Below are 12,901 nucleotides of genomic sequence, written 5' to 3' on the forward strand. Positions count from 1 at the left end.
GCCTTCTGTGTTGTGCAAAACTGAAATGGGTTTATGGTAGTTGAAATTAATTTTTAGCCCATGCTGCCCACTCTGACAGAAGTCCACTGACAGTGTAAGACTTTGGCTCCTATACTGGTACCAGAAAGTTCCCATGACCCTCCAGGATTCTAAAAAGGGCTGCTACACAGACCCCACCCCAGAGTGATACCTAGTGACATCATGCTGGCACAGCCCTGAGCCTACAGTGCACCTTCTGTCTCTCCCTCTGTCCCACCTCAGCCAGCTGGACTGTTGCTGCCTGGTGACAGTGAGTTGGGTGACTTCGTCCCTCTGCCTCTGCCTCGCTCCACAGAACCGTTTGCATCTAGAGACGGGGAAGGGAAGGCACAAAGATGTGAGGCAGGGCCTCCCTTCCTGAAGGTTCTTCACCATTTGTTGATCGTCCTATATGTAAACTACTGTTTGTCACAAGGGACTTCATGCAGAATCACGCAAATGACCTGTTAAGACACTGTGGAGACATGTTTTTTTCCTATAGGCCACCTGGGCTAGGTGGGCTAGTGTTAGGGGTGTGTAGAGCTCGCTGGGACTAACTCCAGCCTCCTCAGCCCTCTTTCACTGATGACGAATCTGCCTTTTGACAGGACTCCATAAGGGACGTCCACATCAAAGGAATAATGTACCGAGCAATTGAGGCGGACATTGGTATGTATTCAGCAGTGTTTGCTGGGTGGCCACTTAAATGTCACACCCCGGGGCCTGAGCATGGACCACAGGTGTTTCCTGAGTGTTGATTAAGGAGGACCTCATCCTGGTAGTGTAGATCTCCCCACTCTGTTCAAAACTTGGTGTCTGATGCCAGGTGGTGGTGGCGCACACCTTTAATTCCAGCACTCGGGAGGCAGAGGCAGGTGGATCGCTGTGAGTTCGAGGCCAGCCTGGTCTACAAAGTGAGTCCAGGATAGCCAAGGCTATACAGAGAAACCCTGTCTCGAAAAACAAAACCAAACCGGCAAACAAAAACAAAACGAAACAAAACAAAACAAAAACTTGGTGTCTCCTGTCAGTCTGATTCTAAGAGTGAGTGCGCGTGTTCGGGTGGGTCTTTGCTTCTGATGCCCTGGGCCCTCACACACTTCTCTCCGGCAGCCTTCCTTGAGCCTCGAGTCTTCCCACTGTGCTGTCATGTCCTGACTATGTCGACTTTTCTGTCATTCTTAGAAAAGTACATCTGTTACGCCGAGCAGACGCGTGCGGTGCTGGCTAAGCTGGCCGCCCACGGCAAGAAGATGTTCCTCATAACCAACAGTCCAAGTAGCTTTGTGTAAGTTCGTTCCCTCTTCCCTCGCCAGCTACTGGCTCCTGGGCCGAATGCCATTTGGTTCAGCAGCTGGAAAGAAACAGTTTAAGTCCATCCATTTGCCGTCAGCTTACCCGACTGCCTTGTTCCAGGGACAAAGGGATGCGTTATATCGTGGGCAAGGACTGGCGGGACCTGTTCGATGTGGTCATAGTTCAGGCCGAGAAACCCAACTTCTTCAACGATAAGAGGAGGTGAGGGCCCGTCTGCTGGGGACTGGACCGTATTTGTGAATAGGGAGAGTGTGATTTAGTGAGAGCCAGTTGTAGAAACGTAGAACCGTAAGCTTCTAATTCGTGACGCACCTGCTTAACACGTAGCATCTGGAACAGTGACGTGGGCACATAGTAGACAGCAGTGTCAGTTCAGCGTGGCTTGCTGCGGTTTTGTGAGTCAGGCCTGAAGAATTTGGGGTGCAATAGAAAGCGAGGATTCATACCATACAGCAAAGTAGGTCTCTGGCTCCAGGTGCCTTGTGAAGTGTGAGAGAGCGCCACCAATGCCAGGCTGCCTAGTGGCAGCTCTTAAAATAGAGCTAATTGGTACATTTCTTTTATGTTTGTTTGTTTGCTTGGTTTTTTTGTTGTTTGTTTGTTTTTTGTTTTGTTTTGTTTTGTTTTGTTTTGTTTTGAGACAGTGTTTCTCTGTGTAGCCTTGGCTGGTCTGGACTCCCTATGTAGACCAGGCTGGCCTCGAACTCACAGCGATCCACCTGCCTCTGCCTCCCCGAATGCTGGCATTACAGGCGTGCACCACCACTGCCCAGCTGCTTCGGTTTTTCTAATGGCCTCATTTGGGAAGCGTTTTTTCTCGCAGTTTCCCTGGTCTGTAGGTGGTGACCAGCAGCCTGTCCTCTGTGGGTAGTTCCAACGATCTGAATGTGGTATCTGACGTTACCGCAGGATGTATAGCATTGAGATGTTGAATCCCACTGTTTTCAGAGTCACGGTGACGCCTGAAGAACAGGCAAGCCCAAAGAACCCCAGCACAGAGAGTAAAAAACGAGCCTTGAGAATAGTCAGAGGCTACGCACTCGCCATGTTGCGTCTAGTGCCCTCACACGGTTCTTAGGTTCCTGCGATCTGCCTTCCCTTCACCCAGGCTTTTCCGCAGTGCTCATCTGCCTGAGCGGGTGGGTCCCGGCTCTTCTTGGAAGGGACTCAGCCCAGTACTTTGTTGCTCTTTGTTCTGGATGTCTGGAACGTTCCCGCCCCTTCTGTTGTTTAGCAAAGCCAACAGTGAAGCATGACTCCTTATTCAGAATATCTGTGTGAGGGAGGGTTAAACAGCCACAAAAGATGGCGAGTTCGGCAAGCAAAAGCGGCCAGCACCTCTCACTGCTACGGTGTTTAAGAATATGACATCACACAAGAGTTTGCTGACTGGATTCAAAGGAAGGAGTTATAAATAAAAGTGTACAAAATGATCTTTCGTGTTCCTCCGAAAAGGGAAAGCGGGTTTTGATACCCACAGTGAATTTCCATTTTTTTTGTGACTGGAGGAACAGTTACGCAAAAAGATACCCAGAGGCTGTGCTCTCGGGGTGAGGGATGGGGCCAGCCCCACTCCCAGTCCCGTCATACCTACTGCCCCTATCCTCCACCTGATGATTGACCCAGGGTGCCAGAGCTCCGCGCCCCCCCCCCCCCAACATTTGCAGGCAGCAGCGTCCCTGCAGGCTTCCCCTTGTGAGGCAGAGACCCTCTGCTTTGCCAAATGGTCTAGGGCAGCGGTTCGGTTCTCAACCCGTGGGTCGTGACCTTTCACAGGGTCGCACATCAGTTATCCTGCATATCAGGTGCTTACGTTACGATTCACAGTGTAGCAAAATTACAGTTATGAAGTAGCAAAGAAAATGTTGTGGTGGTGGTGGTGGTGGAGGTGGTCACCACAACAGGAGGAACTGTATTGTAGAGCCCCAGCATTAGGAAAGTTGAGAACTGCTGTCTTAGGGCAACCTGACTCAAGGGTTTGTGTTTGCCAAGGGTGGTTGACCCTAGAATTTTTTTTTCCTTTAAATTGTTCCATGCTTTTCATCACCTACCAGTGGGTCCTGGGTCTGTGGTGGTGGTGGTGGGGCTGTGTAGTTTGGAACTGACCTGGGCCAGGGGTGCAGTGAGGTTTGGGGTTCAAGAGTTAGCTACTTCCCGTTCTCAGTGAGTTCCCACGTAGTATTCCTTGGAGTGGAGAGCCTTTCCTGTTGCCGTGTGTCTGTGTAACGTCTCCGTTTGCCCTTGGTAGGCCTTTCCGGAAGGTCAATGAGAAAGGTGTCTTACTCTGGGATAAAATCCACAAGCTACAGAAGGGCCAGATCTACAAGCAGGTACTGCACCCTCACCCGTCTCTTCCTGTTGTTGCTTTGTAGCCAGCAGCCACAGGGCTGCGGATACTCAGGCTGTCCAGGGATGATCGGATCCCTCGATCGACTGATGATAATAAGATGGTAAAACTTAGGCCAAGGTCAATGGAGTTTCAGCACACGGGTATTCAGATTAACTCAGAGTTGGCCGTTTTAAGAAATAACATTTAAAGCATTACCCTGTTTATTAAAATGTAAAATGTTAGTAGCAAACCTCTGAGATTTCCTTTGAGGAGCATTAATCTTGGCTTATTACTCATCCAACATATTTGCTGTTGAGAAGTGTTTTGTGTGCAGTTTTAAACACTTTGGCATCCTATAAGGCTGTCATGGGTTTGAACCACGGCTGGTCATTTTTATGGCCCTGGAGTTGTTTTCTTTACAGCATATTCCTGGTGGGTTTGTAATAGCCTGCTGGATTTAGCAATGAGCATATCCTCTAGGCCTGGGAAAATTAGTCTTAATTCAGACAGTTTACTCCTAACAAATTAGAAGTGGCTAATAGAACTTTCTGCAAGAATGTTTACAAGCTGGGCAAGGTGATGCACTGTAATCTCAGTACTTGGGGAGGCAGAGGCAGGTGGATCTCTGTGAGTTCGAGGCCAGCCTGGTCTACAAAGAGAGTCTAGGACAGCCAAGGCTACACAGAGAAACCCTATCTCTAAAAGCCAAAAAAAAAAAAAAAAAAAAAAAAAGGAACGTTTACAAAATAGATGACATTGTGACTGTTCACCATCAGAACATTGGCAGAAGGAATCCATTGTGGTAATTACAATAAAATTAGGAGTCATTTATGAGGCCAGGCGTGGTGGCACACACCTTTAACCCCAGCACTTGGGAGGCAGAGGCAGGCAGATCACTCTGAATTTGAGGCCACAAATTCAGAGTGATCTGCCTGCCCTCCAAAGTGATTCCAGGACAGCCAAGACTACACAGAAAAACCTTGTCTTAAAAAACAAACAAACAAAAAACCACCACCACCACCACACCACCAACACCACCACCAAGAAAAAGAGTCATTTATATGGAATGATGGTCTCAGCATATTTGGTTAGGGTAAAGATAATTGCTGAGAGGCAAACATTGTTCTTGTTTTTTTTTTTTAAATTTATTTTTATTTATTATTATATATACAGTGCTCTGCCTGCATGTATACCTGCATGCCAGAAGAGGGCACCAGATCACATAGATGGTTGTGAGCCACCATGTGGGTGCTGGGAATTGAACTCAGGACCTCTGGAAGAGCAGCCAGTGCTCTTAACCTCTGAGCCATCTTTGTTTGTGAGATGGTCTCATTATGTAAACCAGGAATATGTAGACCAGGCTGGCCCCAAACTCACGGAGATCCTCCTGACTGCCTCCAGAGTGCAGTGATTAAAGCCGTGCACCGTCATGCCTGACTGTGAAGTGTTTTCAGAGTATATTTGGCATCAGAGAAAGGCCTGAAAGATTTCCCAGGAGTGTGCTCTTAGCCTCATGTGTTGGTATTTAAAATAAGTTGTAAGAGTTAAAAGCAATTCTTGGAAGTTTCAAAGCAGGTATTGTGGACCGTGGCTACTGAGTTTCCGACCTGTCCTGATCAATGTTTCTCTTTCATTTAGGGGAATTTGTACGAATTTCTGAAGCTCACTGGGTGGAGAGGATCCAAAGTGCTGTATTTTGGTGACCACATATACAGTGACCTGGCGGTGAGGAGCCTTCCCCACCTGTCAGGCATTCTCTGTCCTGTCGGGTTCTCTTCACGCTTTTCTTAGGAACTAGCAGGAGTGGGGCACGGTGTTGAGTGCCCCACTTTTACAAAACAGGAGAGATTAGAGTTGCGAACAGATTTTTTTTCTCTCTCTCTCTGAAATGATGGGAACTAGAAATGTAGTCAAAGATTTTAATCAAGAAAGTCTATTTTATTTAAATCACTGTGATATCCACTAAACGCTGGGAGCCTTTCTTTCTCTTTTATCAATATGTTAAAAACTTTAAGACTGCAACCTGGCTCAGTGGCGCACGCCTTTAATCCTGGCACTTGGAGAGGCAGAGGCAGGCGGATCTCTGTGAGTTCGAGGCCAGCCTGGTCTAGAAAGCGAATCCAGGACAGCCAAGGCTACACAGAGAAACCCTGTCTTGAAAAACAAGACAAAACAAAACAAAAAAAACACCTAACAAACAAAAAACCCAAAAACAACAACCCCCCTCCCCAACAAAACAAAACAAAACAAAAAACCTTCAAGAGTGCACGCAAATGCCCACAGCCAGCTGGGCTTCTTTCTAGGCAATCACTCTGAAGAGCAGGAGCTGGCGCTGCCAGGGGCTGGGGAGGCGGTGGGATGGTCTTTTTCGTGAACACAACCTATACCCTGGCCTGTTGTGTACTCACAGGGTTGTGATATGAGGAATAAAAATGCTCCCGTGTGCATGCACTATCTGATCATTTGAGGCCTGAGGTTCTGTGGTTCCCCATAACCTGGAGGGCCTGGTACAGAGTAGATGTATCCCGAGGTCTAGGAAGAACGATGCCACTCACACATGCGCAGTATTAGGGGTTGGACCTGGGGCCTCGTGCGTGACAGGCAAGTGCTCTGCCACCCATCTTCTTCCCAGGCCCTCTTACAAGACTGCATCACGTGGTGTATAGCTCGAGGCGTCTGGGAAATCTTGATCTAGTGCTGGGCAGTGGGGTGCGGGGATTCCAGGGGCACCTCACTCAGCTTGAACGAGGACCATGCCCAGCATTTGGGTTGAGCCTCTTCCCTGTCCCTGACCTCAGAGGTCATGGTTAGCGGTTCGATACCACCGTCACACCAAAGCACCCATCTGCCCCCCACCCCCCATCCCACCTCAGCATCCCAGTCTACGAAGCAGCTGTGAGTCACAGCCATTACTTCAGGAACAGAAACCTTCTCCGGGTGAAACGGTCAAAGCCCTGGGGGCCAAATTGGTTTTAATTAAGCGTAATTCGCCACATTCACCTTGGTTAAATAACTAACTATTACAATTAAAGAGGGACCGAGGCAGTGCCTCCCTTGTCTGCGAAAGGCAAGGCAGTGTGGAGTCCGGGGAGGGGGGGCTGATGGCAGCACCCCGTGGTTGTTTCCTGTGATCAGGATCTGACGCTAAAGCACGGCTGGCGAACCGGAGCCATCATCCCCGAGCTTCGGTCTGAGCTGGGAATTATGAACACGGAGCAGTACATCCAGACCATGGCCTGGCTGCAAACCTTGACCGGCCTCTTGGAGCAGATGCAGGTTGGGGTTTCTGTTCTCGCTCGCACTCGCACTCGCTCTCCCTCTGTCTCTCTCTGTCTCTGTCTCTGTCTGTCTGTCTGTCTGTCTGTCTGTCTCTGTCACACACACCTCCCCCCTCCCCCAGACAGGGTTTCTCTGTGTATCCTTTGCTGTCCTGGACTCACTTTGTAGACCAGGCTGGCCTTGAACTCACAGCGATCCACCTGCCTCTGCCTCCTGAGTGCTGGGATTAAACTCGTGCACCACTACACCCGGCTTTCTCTCTGATTTACAACCCCCCTTTAAGCCTAAAGATAGTTACTGATCAAAATGATGCCCTGTGTTTTCTGTGTAATTCTAAGGTTTAAGTTGTCCTCAGCTGACTGTAGAGTTGCTGGTGGTTATTCTGTCCTCCCTCTTCTCGATGGGACCCTTACGAATGCTCTTGAGAGCCTCCCCAAGGCTCTTAGAGGCAGGTGTGATTTTTGTGCCTCTGCTGGTGAAAAGCTGCTCGTTAGTCCCCACTCAGTTATATCGCCCACACACCATGCCTTTAATTACCTCAAGGACTTCCCTGCACTGGCCTCAGTTTCCTCATCTGTAGAATGTTCTTTTGGAACGAACACACTAGTCTAGGCACTGAAGAGTCGCAAAGGATGATGGGATACCGGGTCAGTCTCCAATGGCACCGGAATTAAGCAGCTTTCCAGAGTTCAGTGATGGAGTCCTGCAGCCAGCTTGGGCCAGTTAAGACCAGATGCCTTTGTTACGTATCCTAGCCCAAGATGCAGCCCCTCTCTTATACCTGTGATCACTTTTCAGGGCTATTCCCACCCCATCTCATGAGCCACTGTGATTCTCCCTTCGTAGCTCAGCTGGCCATGCTGTGTGAGTGGGTGAAGATGGTTTGAGGCTGAGGGGCACAGGTGGCCACTCTGTTTCGGCTGGCACACTTGCAGGCTCTGGTCATGGCCTGCTGCCCACGGCGTCTCCTGCCAAGCTTCGAGGAGAGGCAGAGGAGGCCATGTCCTCTCTCCCAGCGTGCACATTCCAGTGCGTGGGGCCCCGCACGTCCTCCAGGCCGGGGTTCTGGTAGGGCTTTCTTGACTGAGGTTTTGTTTTGCTTTCTTTACTGTGTGTGCTATGAGGTGATTTTCTAAAAATATCGAAAGTCAAGCCTGGGCCAGCGTAGTTGAGCCTACACTTGTGTCACATGGTGGGCGTTGTTATTCCTCCCGTGTGCACCATCGTGCCGAGGGCTCGCGTGGTACCCGGGAGTCATTTAGGAGTCACAGCTGTCCCGTGTGTGCAGGTGTAATGTTTCCATCTTAGAACAAGGCACCTGGGTTTTGAGAGCATACAATGATCGTGAGGCTCAACTTGAGGCCCTCTGAGCCCTAAGCCTGGGCTGTGCAGCCCCGCCCGGAAGTGCTTGCTGCCTTAGCAGTTGTCAGGTGGGGCTAAGACCCTGTGACAGGCTTATTTGTGGGCTCTCTTTCTGGGTTTTTATTTTAGTTGCCAATGACTAAGTAGTCCAAAAATAAGTGGAAAATTTCAGAAACAAAGTTTATTAGTTTTAAATAATGTTTACAGTATATTGTTAAAACTTCTGCTTAATTATTAGTGGGTTTTTTGTTTGTTTCTCCGTGTAGCTGTGTCTGTCCTGGACTCACTTTGTAGACCAGGCTGGTCTCAAATTCACGGAGATCCTCCTGCCTCTGCCTCCCTGAGTGCTGGGATTAAAAAGGCAGTGGCCACTGCACCTGATTTATTAGTTATTAATCTCTTATTTTGTGCCTAATTTATAAATTGACCTCTGGTATAGGTATGCACACATAGGAAAGACAGTATACATAGGGTATGATAGTGCCCATGATTTTAGGTTATAGGGGTTCGGGGACCTACCCTGAGGATAAGGGAGACTGCACCTGCCTGACTAGTCCTCTCTTTCTGTGACCGAGCATCTGCTCGAATGCACAGGTGACCTGCGTGCAGCGACCGTAGTGACTGCATTACAGCTGGCTCAGGTTTTGACGGTTTCCTCCCTCTAGCTTGTGAACAGTGCTTGATGCCTAAGAGAATGGTAGCAGACAGACAGAATGAATTACACAAGACATGGCTCAGGGAAGTAAGAAAAGGGAATTAACATGTGCATTTCCGCCCTGGTTTCATAGGAGAGGAAACTGAGGCTGGGCGCTAAGGTCGCTTTTCTAACTACAGAGCAGTCTGCAGCGTGAAGTCTGGCTGATCTAAGGTTGGGCCTTGTGCACATTCCCTCTTCTCCGCTCTCTGGGGCGAGCCTGCGAGCACAGCCCGCATGCGTCCGTGTTTCGGGGGGCGGGGGGCACAGCAGAGAAACCCCTTACATGGCTGCTCTGCTTGCTGGTCTCCGCCTCTGCATCCCCTCAGCTCTGAGGCATTAGAGTGCTGTGTCGCCTGTGGCTGCCACAGACCAAGGCCACGGTTGGTCCGTTAAACATACCCAGATGAGCTTCTTTCCTCGTGCCCAGCCCGCACCAGTAGTGGTCCCATTCTGGAAGGTTCCATGTTGATCTGATGACTGGTGCGTCTGGAACTCTACCATGGTGGTTCTTCTCAGATCATGCAGAAGAAGCCGTGAGATTGGCTTTACTTTGGGGAAGAGCAGTGCAAGTGTCGTTTGGAGTAAAGCCTGACAAAATAAGCAGACGGGTATAAATTTTCCCTTAGTCACGAAGGACCTTTAAAGTGGTCATGACCAACGGTGATAGAGCTGGCATCTGTAGACCTTTGAAGGGGCTGTTCAGGCCGCATATGGACTTGGGGTCAGCGGATTTCTTTGAAGGCCACATAGTGGGTGTTGTCGGGTGTGTGGGCTGTGGACCGGGTCCTGAGCACTCATTTTTCTCAGTGCAGCCATAGACAGTGTGAGCAAATGGCTGCCGCTGTCCGAGGAAGGCACCGATGCTGATTTCACTTTCACGTACAATGGAATTATGCTTCTTTTGTTCTGCAGCTATTTCATTTGTCGGCTCACAGACACTAGAGTAGGTACTGCTTGGGTCTGTTTACCTGCTGTCAGCTGCCTGCCGGGCTGGCCTGATTGCAGTATCCCATTCAGATGAGGGGGCGGGCAGGGATGCACTAGCCAACATTTGTTTTGCCTATGCAGAGTTAATTACATTGGGTGACAGCGATGGGCAATATGCTGTAATCTTCTGGCATGTTCTGTCTTCATCCTTCACCCATGTCCAGCTTCTTCTCTTTTCAACCTGTCTCTGTAAAACTGTCCCTGTGAAACTTCCCCTCCTCTGTGTGTGTACGCGTGAGTTTGTTTTGTGCTTCCACATCACAGTTCATCACCAAAGGAAGTCAGGACAGGAACTCAAGCAGGGCAGGAACCTGGAGGCAGGAGCTGATGCAGAGGCCATGGAGGGTGCTTCTCACTAGCTTGCCCCTCATGGCTTGCTCACCTGCTTTCTTGTAGAACCCAGGACCACCAGCCCAGGGATGACACTACCCACAATGGGCTGGGCTCTTCCCCCATCAGTCATGATTAAGAAAATGCCCTACAGTTGGATCTTACAGAGGCGTTCTCTCTGTTAAGGTTCCTTCCTTTCAGATCCCTCTAGTTTGTGTCCAGTTGGCATAAGGCCAGCCAGCCAGCTGACGCTTCTGTGTGTGTCAAGAAGCCAGGCTTTCCTTGAGGAAACACATTACTTCGCACGAATGCTTGCTTGTTAAGACTTAAGGAGTAGGATTCCGTCACGAGAACTTGCCTGTTAAGAAATTCTTACTGAGGGCTGGAGAGATGGCTCAGAGGTTAAGAGCACTGTCTGTTTTTCCAAAGGACGTGAGTTCAATTCCCAGCAACCACACGGTGGCTCACAACTATCTATAATGAGATCTGGTGCTTTTTTCTGGTGTGCAGGCATACAGGCTAGCAAAACACTATATACATAATAATAATAAATAAATCTTTAAAAAAAAAAAGAAATTCTTATTGCTAATGAGTTTGTTTGAAACCAGAACCCTGGAAACTGTTGGCTTCTGTCCCTGCAGGTCCACAGAGATGCCGAGTCACAGCTGGTTTTACAGGAGTGGAAAAAGGAGAGGAAGGAGATGAGGTAAGTGTGCCCCTGTTTGTCACCTGTGAATGCCCACCACCCTTGGTGTGCTCTGTGCATCAGGAAATATACTCTTTTAGTTCCCAGGTGATGATGACTCTTAGGTAGCCAGGATCAGCTGGCTGCTGATGGTGACATGTAGTGTTTTTTCAAAGCCAGCTGCGATCTCCAGCTGTCCTCTGCCTTTGTTGACAGAAGCCTCGCAGGAGGTGGCATTTCCTTCTCCCCCCTTCTCCTTGGCCTGTTGTTGGTACTGGCAGCACTTGTGGCTGTTGGCACAGTGCTGGGGGTGGGCTCTCAACACCCAGGGATCCTCAGAGCTTCTGCAGGTCTAGTTATGTGCCTGCTGTTTCAGGAACGTGCCCCTGGCTTTTCTTGGTGAAGAAAGCCTTCTTGTTGTGAGAAGTTTCCTAAGTGTGTCCTTAGGGAAACAGTTGGCCATAGGGGGCCTCGGTGACATCCACTTTCTATGGTGGATGCTTTCACACACTCTGTGAACTGTTGGTGGGTCGTCCCATGCCTTGGCATAGCCTGAGATTTGGCAACTGGTTGTTTCTGGGGTTCTGGTCCTTAACCAATGGCATCCTGATTGGACAAGGGATGCTGGGGGCAGTTCCACAGAATCCTGTGTTGAGTCTCTTCCTTAGGTCTTCCTCAGACTGTTGGCTGGCTCAGGCATTTTCAGACTTGACTTCTTTTGCTTTAAAAATGTGGAGCAGAGAGCGTGGAAAAGGGGGATGATGTGGTTTGATTTCAGGGCCCCCTGTCTCTGGAGGCCTGTGTCTGTCTGCAGTGCACGGATCCCTCATTCCTAGGAACCTAATGTGGCTCATTAAGGAAGCATTTTACCTGCTAGAGATTTCCCAGTCACATTTTTGTTTTGTTTTCTCTCTCTCTCACATTATTTTTGTTTAGTTTAGTTAGTTAGTTTGTTTCTTTTTTAAATGTGTAGGAATGTTTTGCTTGCATGTTATGTCTGTGCCTTGTGCACGCCTTCTGCCTAGGAAGGTTAGAAGAGTCATCAGCTTCCTTGGATGTTATGGGCAGCCTTGGGCCGCCATGTGGGTGCTGGGAATCACACCTGGGCCCTCCGTGAGAACAAAGCGTGCTCTTAACCACTGAGCCATCTATGCAGCACCCCCCCCATCCCCCAACCCCCACCCCCGGCTTTCATCACCGCATCTTAATGAAATGTTTCCATAAAAGTCTGGATACCATTTATGTTGTTTGCCTGCAGAGACCTGGCTGGGGTTTGGACAGCTGTGGTTATTTGGTTGTGGCATCTGGCCATTCTCAGGTGACAACAGACAACTGCTACTAGAGAGTGGCTTTTATGCACAGTTGTGCAGTGAGTTAGGCTTCTGCTGTGTTTGTAACCGATTTATTAACCTATTTTGCTGGTGTGCTCTGCGTGTGGAAGACGTTGACTGAGACGAATGCACAGAGGTCTGACTGCAGAGGCCTGCCACCTTGGCTCGGGTGACTGACTGCAGATGCTGTGGGTTAGGCTGTGGGGGGGGGGGTGGGGGTTGGGGGTGGGTGGGTGGGTGGGGTGGGTGGGGGTGGGTGGGTGGGTGGGGTTCGGGCATGAGGAAGCATTTGATAATAGCCATGACTCCTCCATGAGAGAACTTGCAGCCTTAGAGTGTTTCATTTCTGTGCCTTGCTTAGTTCTTGTTTCTAGAAACTTGGTCTTGGTCTAGAGAATTCTTTGTCTCGGTACCTCGAAAGCAGCGCTGCCCGCTCTGATTGGGCCACAGTATGAGGCGGGAGGAGCGCGAGGTTCACACCTCAGCCTTGAGGTAGTGTTTTAGCTGGCACCAATAAGGGGTGTGGTGGCGGCTGTTTTGAGAGACGGCTGGGCAGATGGTACTTT

The 12,901-nt window shown here is 49.5% G+C and overlaps 1 protein-coding gene across 1 annotated transcript in view; it reads left to right on the plus strand.

Moving 5' to 3' along the window:
* Positions 1-12,901, plus strand: part of NT5DC3 (5'-nucleotidase domain containing 3) — a 58,764-nt gene that overhangs the window by 41,293 nt on the left and 4,570 nt on the right. The window contains exons 7-13 of the mRNA XM_084796140.1: positions 627-687; positions 1,204-1,306; positions 1,435-1,536; positions 3,584-3,665; positions 5,303-5,389; positions 6,800-6,940; positions 10,961-11,025. Coding sequence (XP_084652266.1) covers positions 627-687; positions 1,204-1,306; positions 1,435-1,536; positions 3,584-3,665; positions 5,303-5,389; positions 6,800-6,940; positions 10,961-11,025 — 641 coding nt within the window. The remainder of the gene's footprint in view (positions 1-626; positions 688-1,203; positions 1,307-1,434; positions 1,537-3,583; positions 3,666-5,302; positions 5,390-6,799; positions 6,941-10,960; positions 11,026-12,901) is intronic.

The sequence above is a fragment of the Acomys minous genome (assembly GCF_964271855.1).
Source record: "Acomys minous genome assembly, chromosome: 9".
Lineage (NCBI taxonomy): Eukaryota > Metazoa > Chordata > Mammalia > Rodentia > Muridae > Acomys > Acomys minous.